General features: G+C 43.1%; 2 protein-coding genes across 2 annotated transcripts; one reads left to right on the top strand and one right to left on the bottom strand.

Annotated features, from left to right (window-relative positions):
- Positions 1-492: 492 nt before the first annotated feature.
- Positions 493-6,537, top strand: tsen34 (TSEN34 tRNA splicing endonuclease subunit). Its single transcript, XM_030153159.1, has 5 exons — positions 493-1,230; positions 1,960-2,233; positions 4,037-4,181; positions 4,286-4,558; positions 5,949-6,537. Exons 2-5 carry the CDS (start codon positions 1,970-1,972, stop codon positions 6,134-6,136), a joined length of 870 nt encoding a protein of 289 aa, XP_030009019.1. The 5' UTR covers positions 493-1,230; positions 1,960-1,969; the 3' UTR covers positions 6,137-6,537.
- mindy4b (MINDY family member 4B) lies at positions 6,517-14,412 on the bottom strand. Its single transcript, XM_030153160.1, has 11 exons — positions 14,206-14,412; positions 13,199-13,342; positions 12,680-12,799; positions 10,943-11,043; positions 10,091-10,256; positions 9,956-10,021; positions 9,810-9,880; positions 8,415-8,487; positions 8,165-8,341; positions 7,759-7,939; positions 6,517-7,425 (listed from the first exon to the last, which is right to left on the bottom strand). The coding sequence occupies exons 1-11, from the start codon at positions 14,272-14,274 to the stop codon at positions 7,292-7,294; spliced, it is 1,302 nt and encodes a 433-aa protein (XP_030009020.1). The 5' UTR covers positions 14,275-14,412; the 3' UTR covers positions 6,517-7,291.
- Positions 14,413-15,952: the final 1,540 nt, after the last annotated feature.

Genomic DNA, 15,952 nt, shown 5'->3' with positions numbered 1-15,952 from the left:
GCTGTTCCTCTGAGTCCGTTTCCTTCCAGTTTTACCAAACTTACTCCAGATGAAGCTGCATTCATTTCATCCTCTTTCAAATGATGCAAAGAACCCAGTGATTTACAGAATCAACTAGATAAAAGGCAGTAATCACAGTAATGACCACACATTTCAGTCTAATCCTAATATGTCAAGCTAATCTTTCCTCAGATGTAATAACTGTGAGGTTAGAGGTGAATTTTCAGCAGGTAAATTCAGTGTTTCTGCTCAGAGGTTCAGTTTCAGACTTGCACTAATGATACTCGTCCACTGATATTAAATAAAACCTAAAAAAATGTGATTAATGACAATGTCAAAAATGTTAAATAATGATTTAGGTGTTAAAAATCTAAATGCTCTGACTGTTCATGGCTTTACAATAGAATGGACTCATTGTCCATCAGGTTGGACATGTGTCATCAGGTCTCTAACTATAAATATATTATATTATATATAAATGCATAGGATGTTAAAAAATTGACAAAATAGATCAAACACTTAAGTTTACTAAAATTATTTGTATCTAGTGTTGAACTAATACAAGACACAGATCTGAGGTCAGTCATACTTTTAATGTAGCCTAAAATAAACGACTTAAACCAGCAGTGAAACATCATTTATTGTATTGTATGATACCAACACTAGACAAATATGAAGCAGTTTATTTAGGTCTAATTATGGATTATTAACAGACTGAAATATTGATTATTAATATGACTTTAAATATCGACTGATCTGGTTAATTTGTGCTAATGAACCCAAACATCCCGTGTCACATTCTTGTGATGATATAACAGCTGAATATTCTTTTGTATAATTAATGTCTTCATATTCTAATGTATGCTCTGATAAAAATCCTGATCTCCTCAGTGAGGCGGGATCTGTCACATCCGGGGATTCCGACAGTCCGTGAAGGCATCCCGTAGCTCCTCCCCTTCCGGAAGTGGACCGTGAGCCGTGAACGTCGTCCGTGTGTCCGGTTTCTGGGTCCTGTTGTTTAATGGAGCTCTTTCTGTCAGGTTTACGTTCTTCATTAGGTGAAGGAGACCGACACTCTTTTTACGGCATGTCGTAAAACCTCCGACACAGCGGAGCGAGAGGAAGCGGCGCACGTGTCCCCGGTGATTAGAGCAAACATCCACGTGGACCTGTTTACCTGCACGAGCCTTCACCTGTCTGATGTGTGTCTGTGAACGGAGCAAACTGCTGGTAATGTCTGAATTTTTAGTTTTAATCGTTCAGTGTGTCCGTAAACGCGTCCTGACGGGGTCACGTGATCTCCAGACTAGTCAGTGAATGAGTTCATTTCAGATTCTGTGGATCTAGTTTCATTCAGACATAAATGATAAACCCACAGTTGTTGTTGATCTCAGTCACCATCAGTAATAAACACAACATGAACAATAATTAATATTAAAAATTAATTAAATCATTTTCCAAATTATTTGTTCAATATGATCCTAACATGATGCTAAAGCTGTGGAAGTCAAGCTGTGTCATCAGATTTTGAAGTAGAAAAGCCACTGAATTTCTAGCACTGATTTTTTTATGCTCTAAAATTAAGTATCTGAATATTTTGGCTCTGAATTCAACTATGTTCATAAATTTTGAATAAAAAAATTCAGATGTAAAAAAATCCAGAACCAAAAAATTCAGATGCAAAATATTCAGATACTTAATTTCAGAGTGAAATAATTCAGTGCTAGAAATTCAGTGGCTTTTATATTTCAACATCTGATGAGACAGATTTACTTCCATATAAAGCTGATGTCCAGAGTCTCCATCTATGTATCCGAGTTGTCCACCGGTTGAATATTGATTAATTCGATCAATAATAACAATCACAGTTCTAATTGAATCGTCAGTGTCTGTTACCATGGCAACAGATGATCCAGGTAACCGCCGTCCGTCACCTCTCTCCCTCTCCTCCTCTTTCAGACAGGGTTTGATGTCTGACCAGATCAGTGAGGAGCAGGAGGCGGAGTCTCAGTCCCATGTGGTGGCTGTCAGTCTGGTTGACTCCACCCCCCTGCTTTGGAGGATGCAGGACCTCCGAGCAGTGAGGGGGCAGGGCCTGGTGGGGGCGCTGGTGGGCTCGCTGGCCCGGGTGCCCCGACAGAACGGACGAATGGGACGGCCCCTGCAGCTGCTGCAGGAGGAGCAAAGGCTTCTGGGAGAACAGGGCGCCATCGCCATGGCAACAAGGAAACAGGTCAGTGAGGAGAGGAGGAGTTTAGTCTTTGAGTCTTTTGACAGTTATGTTTTATCTCATCATGTATTTATTTGTATCGTTTTAATCCTGTTTCTTCTGGTTCATTTTCTTCACCGTTTCAGGGAATCGTCTTCTGTATCAGGTCAGACCGTTTGATTTGTCGTTATACAGGGTATGCACATACGTTACTTCCCCCCCAGGCCACGCCCCTCTAAGTCAGACTGAGTGTCAAAAACCGACCTGCTCAACATGACGGAGTACAGCAGTAAACACAGCCAGAGAAAAGGAACATGTGAAATATGAAATTAAATGAAGGACAGTTGGACTGGACATGGATCTGTACGAGCGACCAAAGAACAAGTGGTTCATGAACACTGACATGTGGACACAAATGGAGGATCCAGACCTGATCCAGGGTGGAGGGGATCAGCGCTATTTGGACCTGAAACAAATATACATGGTTTCATCAGGACTGACAACCAGGGTCCAAAACTAGGGCCCAGAACCAGCTGATCCAAAGGCTCCAAAACTGGGGCCCAGAACCAGCTGATCCAAAGGCTCCAAAACTGGGGCCCAGAACCAGCTGATCCAAAGGCTCCAAAACTGGGGCCCAGAACCAGCTGATCCAAAGGCTCCAAAACTAGGACCAGAACCAGCTGATCCAAAGGCTCCAAAACTAGGGCCCAGAACCAGCTGATCCAAAGGGTCCAGAACTAGGGCCCAGAACCAGCTGATCCAAAGGGTCCAGAACTAGGGCCCAGAACCAGCTGATCCAAAGGGTCCAGAACTAGGGCCCAGAACCAGCTGATCCAAAGGTCATTTCCAGTCGAGCGTGGACTGACCCCAGTGAATATATGCATGATCTACTGGGACTGAGCAGATTTACTGAGTCTAGTTCAGATCCAGTCCTTTATCCAACACAGATACTACTGCTGTGGACCAGCAGGGCACCACTGCATTCTGGGAAATTAGCAGATTTACACCACCTGTTTTTAAATTAACACATTATTCTGATAATATTATGGCTTTATTGTCGGAATATGACAACTTTAATCTCGTAATGACATTTTTGTTCAATTATCAGGTTTTTTTTTTTTTTTTTTTTTTTACAAGTACGACTTTATTCTCATAACATTGTGATTATTTTTGTATTCAACTTTATTCTCATAAATTTCGGGTTTTATATCGGTATTTTATGGCTTTATTCTCGTAGTGACCAGTGTTTTTCTTTTCTTCTGTGGTCCTAATACTCCGTCGTAGCTTTATTCTCCAGTTCCCCCGTATTTGAAAAACTAGGTTGGCCTCAGTTTCAGTTAGTTTACTAATCATGTAGGAGCACAAGGTGCACAATCACCAAATGAAGACAAAAACCATGAAAGATCTGATCATGAAACCAAGAGCTGCACTAAGAAGGAACATTAGCCAAAACAATAGGTCATTTAAGGTCTGATTTTACCCAAATATTCAGCATAAATTATTGTTAGCTGACACCAAACAGGATCCACAGATCTAGGTTTGGTTTCCTGCATTTGTGGATCCATCTGCTTCTCTTTTCTTGGTCTTTTGGTGTCTGTAAAACGATAGCTCCAACTGCTTTAAGAACCTGTTCATACAATCAGTCTCACAACAGCTTTTCCCCATTTTTGATTAAATACTGTTCTTCAGTTTAGACAGTATTGAAGCCAATGCTGTCACTCATCTCCCTCTTTCTGCCACTCAGTGGGTGGAACCACAGTGACGTCACGTGCATACCCTCTATAGAACCTGTATTTGACTTTGGTCTGATCTGATTGGTTGCTTCAGGTTGTTGAAGGGGCGGAGCTCTGCCAGGAAGTGCAGCAGCACGAGGAGTTTCAGCAGAGGAGTTATGAGGAGCAGACGGTTCTGGCTCTGGAGGACAAGAAGTCCAGTCTGCTGAGGGCCATGACCACGCCCACGCCCCATACAGGTGAGGACCGCCCATGTCCCAGCCGTCACCATGACGACAGCAGACAGTCAGCTGATTACACTAGTGGAGCTCAGTTCTGACGGTCCTGGTTCTGGTCCTTTCAGAGTCCAAACACGTGGCCCTGCGTGGCCACCTGGAGACCCTGGACCACCACTTCACCTTCCCCCGGTCGGGTCTGGCGGTCCAGCTGAGCACAGCCCGGGCAGGTCTCACCTACTGCCCCGAGGACCGGGTCTACCTGCAGGCCGACCGGTCCCCCAGGGGCCCAGTCAGTCCTCAGAGCGAGGCCAAGTACCAGGTGTTCAGAGACCTCAGGGGGCGGGGCTTCTACCTGACCTCTGCTGGGAAGTTCGGAGGGGACTTCCTGGTCTACCCAGGTCAGCTCATTTACTCTGACATTTAGACGTTTAATCTACTTTTACTTCTGAGCTTATGTTTTATGTGTTTTTGTCAGTTTTATCTTTTGCTATAACTTAAAGCTGCAGTATGTAGGATTGTGGCCAAAACTGGTACTGCAATTACATTCAAAATACTGTAGAACGTGGTATCCTCTCCTCCTCCCCCCAGGCTAGGGGTTGCCAGATCCCGCATGAGCATCCACTACTAGCGTTTCCTCTAATCCTTGCCACCACACCATAAATTTCATACAAAAAAATCATCACCAGACTTACTCTACATAAGTTTAATATATAACAGGCCAGAACAAACGTCCTGCACAGTCAAATGAAAATTTGCGAAGATTCAGGAGCTCTAACCCCCCACCACCACCACCGAACCACGGACGCCGAACTACCGACACCCCCCACCACCACCACCGAACCACGGACGCTGAACTACCGAACCCCCCCCCCACACACACACACACTTTCCGGACTACTGATCCCCCACACACACACCGAACCACAGACGCCAAACTACCAACCGAACCCCCCGACCGAACCACAGACACCGAGCTACCGAACCCCCCCCCCCGACCAAACCACGGACCGAACACCCCCCCCCGCACCCCCCCCCGTTCGGATTACACACCGCTAAATGAACAGGTCACTTCCACAGAAAACACTGAACTACAAGGAGCTACCATGGCAAGAGACAAGTCCTACACCGGTACCTGGTCTGTTCACCAGTCCCGGACCGGCAGTCTCTTCACCGGGGCCAGGAGAAGAGACTGCTGCCCGGCCTCGGAAGAAGGGACCAGGTGAAGAGGCCGCGACCGGCTCTGAGTGGCTCTTACCGGTGGTCAGACTAAGGCAGGGCCGGCGTCGGTCTTCAGATCCTTCTTCTCTTTCAGCCGTCTCCATGTTTCTAAATCATCTCCTATACATCTCCTTGTTTTATTTCTCACTTTGTCACGATGTATTTGGGAATAATAAGAGTCCTTTTAGGTTTAATAACGTCAGACATTTGTGATCAGAAATGTTCCAGCTGCAGCTCACTGGGAACTGGCAACCTGGAGCTGAAAGGCTTCTGACTCTGTGATTAGCAGACAGGTGATGGGCGGGGCATCAGACCAAAACACACAATGTCAACATAAACATCATTTCAGGGCTGACACTGAGCTTTTCAACGGCACATATTCTGGCTGGACTACTACTGTCAGTGAGATCAGTATTTGAAATGAACATGATTCCTTAATGTCTGGTGACAGTCAAGGCAATTTTACAATTACTTAGAACATAATTCCTACATACTGCAGCTTTAAAATTCCACTTCCTGTTAATTTTTTTTAAACGCTATACACTCTGACCCGTGTTCTGTCTTGGTCAGGTGACCCTCTGCGTTTCCACTCCCACTTTATCGCCATCTGTCTGTCTCTGGACGAGTCCATGTGTCTGCTGGACGTCCTGACAGTGGCTCGGCTCGGATCCAATGTCAAGAAGACGGTCCTGCTGTGCTCTGCCACGCCTGAAGGGGGCGTGGTCTACACCTCACTACAGTGGAGCGGTATGGTCTGAGGGTCTGAAGGTCTAAAGGGTCTGAAGGTCTGGGGTTCATAGGCCCTTCAGGTCTGGGAGTCTAAGGGTCTTCAGGTTTGGGTGTCTCTAGGTCTGGTGGTCTCCATGTCTGGGGGTCTGATGGTCTGTTGGTCTCCAGGTTCGGGGTCTGATGGTCTTTTGGTCTGATGGTCTGGGGTTCTGATGGCCTGGTGGTCTCCAGGTCTGGCTCTAAACCAGGACCACATGGTGACCAACATTTGATTCTAAACTTTTTAAAACTGAGTCAGAAAACGTTCAGATTGTGTTTGAACTGGAGGACGTTGAGCTTTTCTGTATTTTTATTTTGATGATTTTTTTAAAGTACATTTTTTATTTCTCGGTGTAAAATGCTTGTTGAACAATAAAAGACAGATTTGTTCTATTTTTACTGATGTTTATTTTTCTCACTGATCGTCTTCATCCAGATAAACTTTTAGATGTTTTGTTGCTTTTATTCTTGTTTATCTTGGACTGAATGACGTTAATGTTGACCCTGGTTCTGTCCATCTGGACTCATCGGTCTCAGTCTGAGCTGTCATTTAATGACGTTCATGGATTCGTGTGCAGGTTCAGATCATTCCCGGTCCAGTCTGAATGTCTAAGGCACAAATGTGGACATGTCCCTCCAACATCCTCCAGGAATCTGAAGACGAAGACCCTGAAGGAGGTTGGACGTAGATGAACCAGATTTGGATTAATCAACCAGGTCCAGATGCAGAAAAGGACCTGGAGCTGAACCCAAAATCAAACAGGAAGTACTGGACACAGGAAGTGGACCAGACTAGAACAGACCAGACCTGCAACACCTACAAACCCACATTAAAAAACCCTCAACACAAAACCATTGAACCAGAACCAGAGTCAACATTATTTATCAGAGAATTTATTTAATAAAATAAATTATGAAAAACTGATGGCTCTGGTTCAGACAAACTGATGGACCACCATCAAAACCACTGAAAGAAATGAACAAACATTTGAATTAAAAATGATGAAGAAATATGAAAGAAAATGAATAAAAGTCAACAATTAATCCAATTAATCTGGACCAGAACATGGAAATATCCCTAGGAGACGTTCATCTGGACCGAAGCTCCAGAACAGAACCTGGCCGGCCCACTTCCTGTCAGGTGATCAGTAGAAAGGTGTGGTTCCGTTCCAGTCGATGGCAGCTCCGTCCCATTTGGTCCTGATGGTCATTTCCAGAGACGGGAACCTCTTCTCTGGGTCTGGGTCCGAGTTGGCCTCCCAGTGGTGAGAATGGGTATCTGTCCAGGAACCACAGTGTTAAACAGGAACCAGTCTAAACCAAGTCCAAACCAAGTCTAAACCCAAAACAGTCCAATCTAAACCCTGTCCAAATTAAAACCAAGTCCTGACTCAGTTAAAACCAAGTCTAAAACTAGTCCAAACCAGCCCAAATCTATCTAAACCCATTGTAAACCTTGTACAAACCCATTCTGGATCAGTGAAACCCATCTAAAGTCAGTCCAACCCAATCCAAACCTGTCTAAACCCAGTCCAACCCAATCTAAACCCAATCCAATGCAGTCTGAACCCAGTCTAAACCCAGTCTTATCCAGTCTAAACCCGGTCCATACCAACAGTCAGTCTGGTGGTGGTTTTCTGCGAGTTCTGCCCGGTGCACAGGTACAGGTGGAACAGATGCTCCGTCTTCCAGTCCGACAGCAGTGACCGGTTTGGACTGAACAGAACAGAGTAGCTGCCGTTAATGGAGCAGACCCAGACCGGGAACCGGGGCGTCTTCAACATGCTGCCCACCTGTAGGACCAGCACAGATCCGACTCAGATGACACCAGACACGTGAACAGTGAACGAGTGTTTCATTACCACCAATGAACAAAGAGCAAGAAGATGATCTGATGTAGAACCTGATGAATGTGAACATGATCCGGTCTGATCAGACGCTCAACAATAAACTGCTGTCACCTGTGACACTTGGGTAATTCCACCTTCAGACGGTGTTTCCCTGTGGTTGGACTTTACCTGAGGCAGCCGGTCGCGCTCCATCTGCTCCCGACTCCAGGTCAGAAACCCGACGTCGCAGCGGTTCAGGACGCCCTGCAGGGGGTGCTGCAGAGGCCGCCCGTCCTCATCCAGGTGGACGGTCCCATTGAAGACATTGGGACTGGCTCGACCCGTCAACAGCAGGTTCAGCAAAGCCTGCAGAGATGGAGAAGGTGGATCAGAACCTGCTAGGTTCATACGTCTTTGATTTGAGTCCCAAACCTTGTACCTGGCGACAGACGAAGGTTTCCCATCTGAGGTGCAACAGGTGAGAGGTTGGCGAGTCCAGGTCGTCCCTCAGTCTGACAGGAAGAGGACAGGGTTTGTGTGAAGACCAGAACCTCCTGGGCTTTACAGACTAAGCCAAGTCCATGTCTAATGGGTCTTTAAACATCTCACATCATAGCAGCTTCTCCTAGACATGATAGTTCACATTTGCCACGTTTCCACTATGTGGTACTGGCTCGACTCAGGCTTTTTACTTTTCCATTGTGAAAAAGGACCTGGAATCTGGTACCCAGTACTAATTTTTTGGTATCACCTCCGCCGAGGTTCCAGGACTGGGGAACAGACACTAAAACGTGACGTGTAAACACTGCAGACCACTGATTGGTCAGGGAGTTTTCTCTGTGACCCGCCGTTTTACAAAAAACAGATGCAGAAGTTTACAGTAAATATAGCGGTAGGTTAATCCACATAATGACAGACCGCAAAACTACACCATGGTTGGTCGAGGAGGTTCAGATGTAAAAATTCAGCATGAGGTTGACGAGACAACACGCAACGAATGAGTTTATCAGCAACTCTGAGCAGACGACACGGAAGTAACGTGCCGCATCACTATGACATCCAGGTACTGTAAAGTCTGTAGTATCCTGTAATGGAAACGGTCTCCAGGAATAGGACCTGGTACCCGAGTCGAGTCGGGCCGGTTCCACGTAGTGGAAACGCAGCAATCGTCTTGTCCTGAAAAGACTGAAGACATGTTGGACAAACCTGGACTCAAGTCAGATCATTCTTTCAGTTTTCGAACCGTTCACTCGTGCATCTTCACACCCAGACACATGGGTTCTGCTCATGAACCTCTAGTGGGTTCTGTGTTTGGTAACATTTCAAGAACAATTCCAGTAAATGTTCCTGAGGAGTCGTTACCATAAGGGAAGTTCTGGTTCTTGACCTGGTTCCATCTAATGAACCAGGTCCTGTTGTGGACCTTCACCACTGTAAATGTTCATATTTGCATAATTTTATGTCTACGTCATAAGAATATTTAGAAAATTAATCAAAATCCCAAATAACACAATAAACACAAGCTTTTTTCCAGATCATAAAACTGTTCAGGTTGGTCGTAGATAAAACCATCAGGAACAGAGTCTGAATCCATTCACTCCTCAGGGTCGTGGAAAACCTGCTGTTCTCTGTTTGTTCCAGTTTTGAACTAACTTTTTGGATTCTGAATTAATTTGACTTTTGATCAACATGTTCAGATCAGTTCAGGTGAGTCCATGTGGATCACTGGTCTCAGATAAACCCGTCCACCATCCAACCTCCTCTTTAGCCCTGTCCTGGGGTTTGGTTGGAGGTGAGTCACCTGGGACCGGGTTCAGAGCATCAGGGTTCTTACCTTTCCACAGTTCTGGAGCAGATGAGGCTGTACAGGAACAGGACGACGCCGTGACTTCCCTCCTCCGTGAACTAGAACACAACCAGTCACGTCATGAACCTGATCAACGTCGTTGTCTTATTTTAGTCGTCAGGGTTCGGACTCACACAGTGAATGTGTCGCAGGATGAACGTCTGGACGTCGTCTTTGTCGTTGAAGGTGAAAAGCTGCAGCTGAAGAATAGACAGTTTGAGTTAACGCTGGTCATGCGACCCATCGGACCAAGCCCGTTCTGCAGGTACCTTCTCTGTGAAGTTGTCCAGTTTGTAGTCCAGTGGAGGGGGGATGCAGTAGTCAACGGTTACCAAGGTAACGGTAGCGCTGATCTCCTGACCGGCCAACCAGAGGCTATCGGTCAATGCCGCCGCCAGCGCCCTCTCCTGGTCTCGCCGACTGACGTCACGAAGACTGAAGGACGAAAAAAGGAGTTGGAAGTGACCTCAGAACAATACCACATGACGCAATGTGTGGAAACACGTTGATAAAGGTGAATCAGATCATTTTTTTAAAGACAATTCACTGAAAAATGAAATGTTCAGGTGGTGAAGGAGGAGAAATAAAAATACAAAAGTAAAATATTAAAGTCAGCATTTATGAGGAAAAAAATGGTTCTGATGTCGTAAAGTCATAAATGTCTAAGAATAACTGGAAATCTCTGAGGTTTATGTTGTAAATTTTGAAAATAAAACTCAATTATGGGAAAAATGTTGGTATTGTCTAAGATTATAGCCACACTAATCTATGAGAGGACGGACGGACGGACGGAAGACAGACAGACAGACACTTTATTAATCCCGAGGGAAATTCTTCATCATTCAGTGGCAAATTTCTGGCAAAAACTCAACAAATTCACAAAATTATTAAAAAACTTCAACCCAGACCAGGGTTCAGGTGATTCTGTTCGACCTCATCTGACTCATCTCAGGGTTTTTTTTTGTGAATTCTTGGTTTGATTCTCGTCACTAGTTTCAGATTCAGACAAAGACCACGTTTCTGGATAAGGTCCATGTTACATTCACTGACAGGACAAACCCATGTGATGCCTTCGGGTGTTGTTTGTTGGTGTTGGACCGGACCACGTGGTTCGTCCTCACCTGTGGACCGTCGTCCGTCCTTCAGCGCCGGTCTGTCGACTGAACAGCAGGTGTTTGATGATCCGAGCCTGGACCACCGTCTGAACGGGCCGAGCCCCGCCCTGAAATACACCTGGACAGGTGAGACTGACACCTGAACACACCTTCATTGATCCACTTCATCAGCTGTTAACCCTTTATAACCCACCGTAGGACCAGTCCACATGTGTACTTTACTGACATTTTTGTATAATTTTAATCTGATGTACATCAATACAACCTTTATACTGTAATAATGAATGTTAAGTCCACACTAACTAAATAAATTGCAATAAAAAAACAAAAATTAGAATCTCTTTTTTGTCCATTGTTATGAGTCGCTTTTCCATTGACCCTCAAATTGTGTGACTATAACTTGCGTATAAAAATTTACTAAATGGAAAAACAATTAAAAAGTAAGGTTTTTTTTGAAGTTTTTAATTCTGGCAAGAGGTGGTTTTTCGGGTGTAGCACAAATGGTATATCATGCAAAACTGCAATGGAAAGACCTTTTTACGCAACTAGTCACATGAATTAAAAAAAAAAAAAAAAAAACGGATGTTGACAGATGTTACAACAAGAGAAGAAGAAGAGTTTTAAAAGAAACATGATGTGGTATGTGTGGACACACCAGGAAATGGACTTGTTTTTTAATTTAGTACGAGACAGAGGGGTAATATATAATAATAATAATAATAATAATAATAATAATAATAATAATAACAATGAATATATCTGTAAATCAACACCATATTTACGTTCGTCACCATGTTTATGGAATGACTTCTTGTGTCATCTCGTGATAATAAATAAACAAATCATCGCATTTGTGATTTAATGGAAAAACCGATATTCCGCACTTCTGTTTTTTCAACATTTAGTAAAAATTGGTAAAGTTTTACACAGATGTCCAATGGAAAAGAGACTATTGTCTTTCTTAGCAATTTCTTCAAACATCTTCTTCAACAAAACTGCAGCTCAGATTCATTTCAGATTTTATCTGTATCTTCCTTGTAACATTGTCTACAAACATTGTTCACAGTTTTGAGAAATTTTTGATTTTTACATTTCTGGTGAATTTTTAAAATATTCTAAATGTTCCTTTCCTTCTACTGGTCCATATGTTGATGGTTTAGAACATGTAAATGGTTCCAGATATCAGTCTAGTTCCTATTGGTCACTGATAGAAGTCATACATGGACTTTGATTGGATGAGTTGAGTTCTCCTCCAGTCAAAGTCCCGCCCACTTCTATAGTTAGATTGATGTGCATCCAGACCACAGGACTGGAACATAGAACAGAACCAGGACTGGAACATAGAACAGAACCAGGACTGGAACATAGAACAGAACCTGACAACCTCACACATTCAACTGGTTCTGATCCACATAGAACAGACGCTGACGTGCGGGGACACTGGAACTGTTTTTAGAGTGATATTTAACAGTGTGTTCTCCTTAGGTTCTCTGAAATCCCCAACAGGCAGCCAGAACCTGAACCTGGTCCTGGTTTTACTGTTACTCAGGTTGGGTCGACTTAAAAACCATTTCAGGTGAAATGTGTCGACAGGAAAACTTTCAAACTGGTGATGATGCTGTTCACTTCCTTCTTCTTCGCTGGTGTTTTTGGCGGTTGTAGAAGCAGCTACAGCCTCATCCGGTCACTGCTGAACCAGATCTGACCCCAAGTGGTGACGTTCGGTACTGGTCCAGTACTCACCTGGTCCGTCTCCAGACTGTAGGCCATCTCCGAGTCCGGGTCTCTGAACTGGAACAAAGACCTCCTCCACTCGTAGCTGAAGACATGAAAGGTTCCACCAAACAGGATCTTCCTCAAGTTCTGAAACGGGACCAACAGATACAGGTTTAGCACCCTCATAGTGGTCCAAAGTCCTGATCCTGGTCTGAGGAGGTTTTATGGTTACCTTCAATATCAAATCATTATTATTGTTGTTAAAGTTGAAGGAACTGGATGATTATTTATTGATTTATGTGTTTTTTAAAAGATGTTAAAAGGTGAAAATGAATTAAAAGACGTTATTTGTTGTTTTAAATTTTTCCAAATCAGAACATTTTAGACTGAAATGTTTGTTCAACGTCAAATATAAATTATATGAATTAAAGAAAACAACAAAACAAGAATATGAACAGAATGAACCTTAAAAAAAATTATCATTACAATACTTATAGCTTCATGGTCCAGACCGAGACCTGGTCCTGGTCCAGGTCCGATTCTCACCTCGGTCAGCTGAGGGGTGACCGGGGTCCCTCCCAGACTCGGGGACACCAAGGCTCTGCTGGGGATGGAGCAGAGATAGGGGAGGAGCTTGTTGGGGGGCGGAGCCTGGTCTGACTCCTCCTCCTTCCTCACATCCAGTAACGTCTGAGGAAACAGAGAGAGAGAGAGAGCACACCTGAAATGAAGCATTCGCTGAATCCGCTGTGAAACTGCATCACATGATCCATCACATGACCCAGCAGACGAGCCAGGTGTTTTGTGGGGGCTCATCCGGGATAAAACCCCTGAGGAGGTTTTTATCCTGAAGACCGGAGGTTCTTCTCTTCCAGTCTGTTGATTTCTGGGTTAAAAGCGTCATGATTCTTATCGTTTAAGACTTTAACAGGTTTTAAAATCGATGGATCCAAAGGTCGGAAGAAGAATGACACCAAAGTGACCCTGAACACAACACCAGAGGATGGAAAAGAGCGGATTTATAGTTTTTTAAAATTCCATAAACTCTTTAAGACCCACTGATCCGGGTAAAGCTGAGTAAAGTGAAGGCCCTCATATTTCCAGTGGTTGTTCTGAAGTCGTATATTTATCATCATACCTTCAATAATGAATGTAAATGAAATGGAGTAAAAAAAAGTGTAACTAACATAAATACATAATGAAACCAAACAAACAAATAAACAAATAAACACATTCTCAGACATTAAAGATGTAAATTTATGAGGAAAAAAGTCAAATAATCTATAGATTATAAAGTCATAAAAAGTCCTCATGAATCTATAAGAATAAACCTGAATATTCTCTTAAAGTCATAAACGTCCTTCAACATGATTTAGTGACATTATTAATAAAATGACCATGTTTAAATCAAACCTTAAACATTACGTTTTTCAGATGATTTGTATCAAATAAGTAATGTCATTTAATCAGTGACTCTCATATCTACATCCTAGTCCTGGTCCTGGTTCTGGTCCACTGCGGACTGGTTCTTCTACTGGACCTGGAGGACTTACATCTGGATTGTTGTGGACCTGGTTCTGGAGCAGCTGGATGTAGTCCAGTCTGCAGTCCCTCTGGATCATAACGGTCTCTGCTGGTTCTGGATGAGCCTGTGGACCTGCAGCCGGTCCGGTCCTGGACTGATCAGGACTGAGACGGACTGCAGGTTTTCACAGAAGCAGGAGGTTGAAACTGAAACTGGATCCGGTTTGTGAGACCAGGATCAGGTTCTGTTACGTAAACACATGAACCGAGTGCAGTGACTCACAAAGACCAGCAGAGACCGCTACAGGACCTGGACCGGACCCATAGGTGGTCCACATGGAATCACAGTTGAACAAATTGAGGAAAAGAAAAAAGTTTATAAAACAGACATTTTAAAGTAGCTTTGTAACTTTAGGAGAAAAAAAAACCCTGCAATTTTGCAATAATTTTATAATACAATTCTGAGCTTAAAGAACGAAAAAAAAAAAAAAATTTAGAGATTATGAAGTCTGAAATTTGCTAAAAATAAATAAATAAATTAAAAAAACCCTCAATTTTCTCAGATTTTCTGATGGAAATTTATGTGAAAAAATAAAATAAAATAAAATGGAAAGATTTATAGAATCTATAAAGTCCAAAGTTCATGAGGAAAGTTTATGAGGAAAAACTCCAACATTCTCAAAGATTCAAAGTGTAAATTTACAGGAGAATAACCCACAAATTTAAGAAAACATGCATAATGGATGTTCTCCAGTGAATATTCTCTCAGATTAAAGATGCAAATTTGTTTGAAAAAAATAAATGTTTTCAGAGATGATGAAGTTTTACAATTGTAAGAACAAACTTCAGAATCAAAGACAGAACAAAAATAATATGGTTCCATGTGGACTGATGTGGTTTTGTGTGGACTCGTGGTTTTATGTGGACTCGTGGTTTCATGTGGATCTGGACTCAGACGTTGTGACCAGCAGAGGGCGCTGATGTTCAGAGGACAAACTGGACCCAGATGATTCAGATCCATGGTTTTCTACCTCTACTGATGTACTTTGAACTGGTTCAGCCTTAAACGCATTCAGGACGACGACAATAAAACTGAATTCAAACGTCAGGAAACAGACGACGGACGATGGAGCTGAAAAAAGTCGTGAACTTACAGATGTTTGACGAAGCTTCGTCCTGTTGGAAACAAAAAACAATAAAAAACCATCAGGTTTAACAAGAATTTTACTAAAACTGAAGAAAAGAGATGTTTGTCAAAGGTTCTGTTAAAACCACCTCGTGTTCTGCAGATCTGAGACCTGGTCCAGGATCTGCTGTAGCTCCGCCTCCATCTGGACAAACATGAACATTACACTGAAACAGGTTAAAGCTGAAACTGTTTAACCCTTAAAGACCCAAACGTCCACCTTTAACCTAAACCATCTACTGATCTAAACTGTTTAATACCTGTTCATCCACTAATCCTATCAATCCATGTCAATAACTGGTGTAAAATACAGTTCTTCATCTTTCCATGGTCATCAGATATGACCATATTTGGATGTTCAGAGGGTCCGTCGTTACCGTGGAAACTCCGTCATCCTCTACAACATTGATTCACCAGTAAAACCCATGGAGTTGCATCAATGACAGTGGATGGACACACTGGGTTTATAAATATTAGATAAATGCAATTAAACAAAAAGGAATTTAAAAAAATCCACAAAATAATTACATAAAAAATTAACTAAACTCTCACAAATCTGGAATCCTCTGTTTCAACTAGTCAGAAAAACT

This window comes from Sphaeramia orbicularis, chromosome 13 (genome assembly GCF_902148855.1).
Source record: "Sphaeramia orbicularis chromosome 13, fSphaOr1.1, whole genome shotgun sequence".
Classification (NCBI taxonomy): Eukaryota; Metazoa; Chordata; class Actinopteri; order Kurtiformes; family Apogonidae; genus Sphaeramia; species Sphaeramia orbicularis.
Note: the sequence above shows the minus strand (reverse complement) of the source record. Positions and strands in the feature narration are given on the sequence as shown.

Bases quoted from the DNA above. Each gene is read 5' to 3' on its own strand.
- tsen34 (XM_030153159.1), top strand. From the start codon at position 1,970: ATGTCTGACCAGATCAGTGAGGAGCAGGAGGCGGAGTCTCAGTCCCAT. The intron at 2,234-4,036 runs GTCAGTGAGGAG...TGGTTGCTTCAG, and splicing joins CCATGGCAACAAGGAAACAG to GTTGTTGAAGGGGCGGAGCT. The intron at 4,182-4,285 runs GTGAGGACCGCC...TGGTCCTTTCAG, and splicing joins CACGCCCACGCCCCATACAG to AGTCCAAACACGTGGCCCTG.
- mindy4b (XM_030153160.1), bottom strand. From the start codon at position 14,274: ATGATCCAGAGGGACTGCAGACTGGACTACATCCAGCTGCTCCAGAAC. The intron at 10,022-10,090 runs GTACCTGCAGAA...TCTATTCTTCAG, and splicing joins TGGACAACTTCACAGAGAAG to CTGCAGCTTTTCACCTTCAA. The intron at 7,940-8,164 runs GTAAAGTCCAAC...CTGGTCCTACAG, and splicing joins AGCGCGACCGGCTGCCTCAG to GTGGGCAGCATGTTGAAGAC.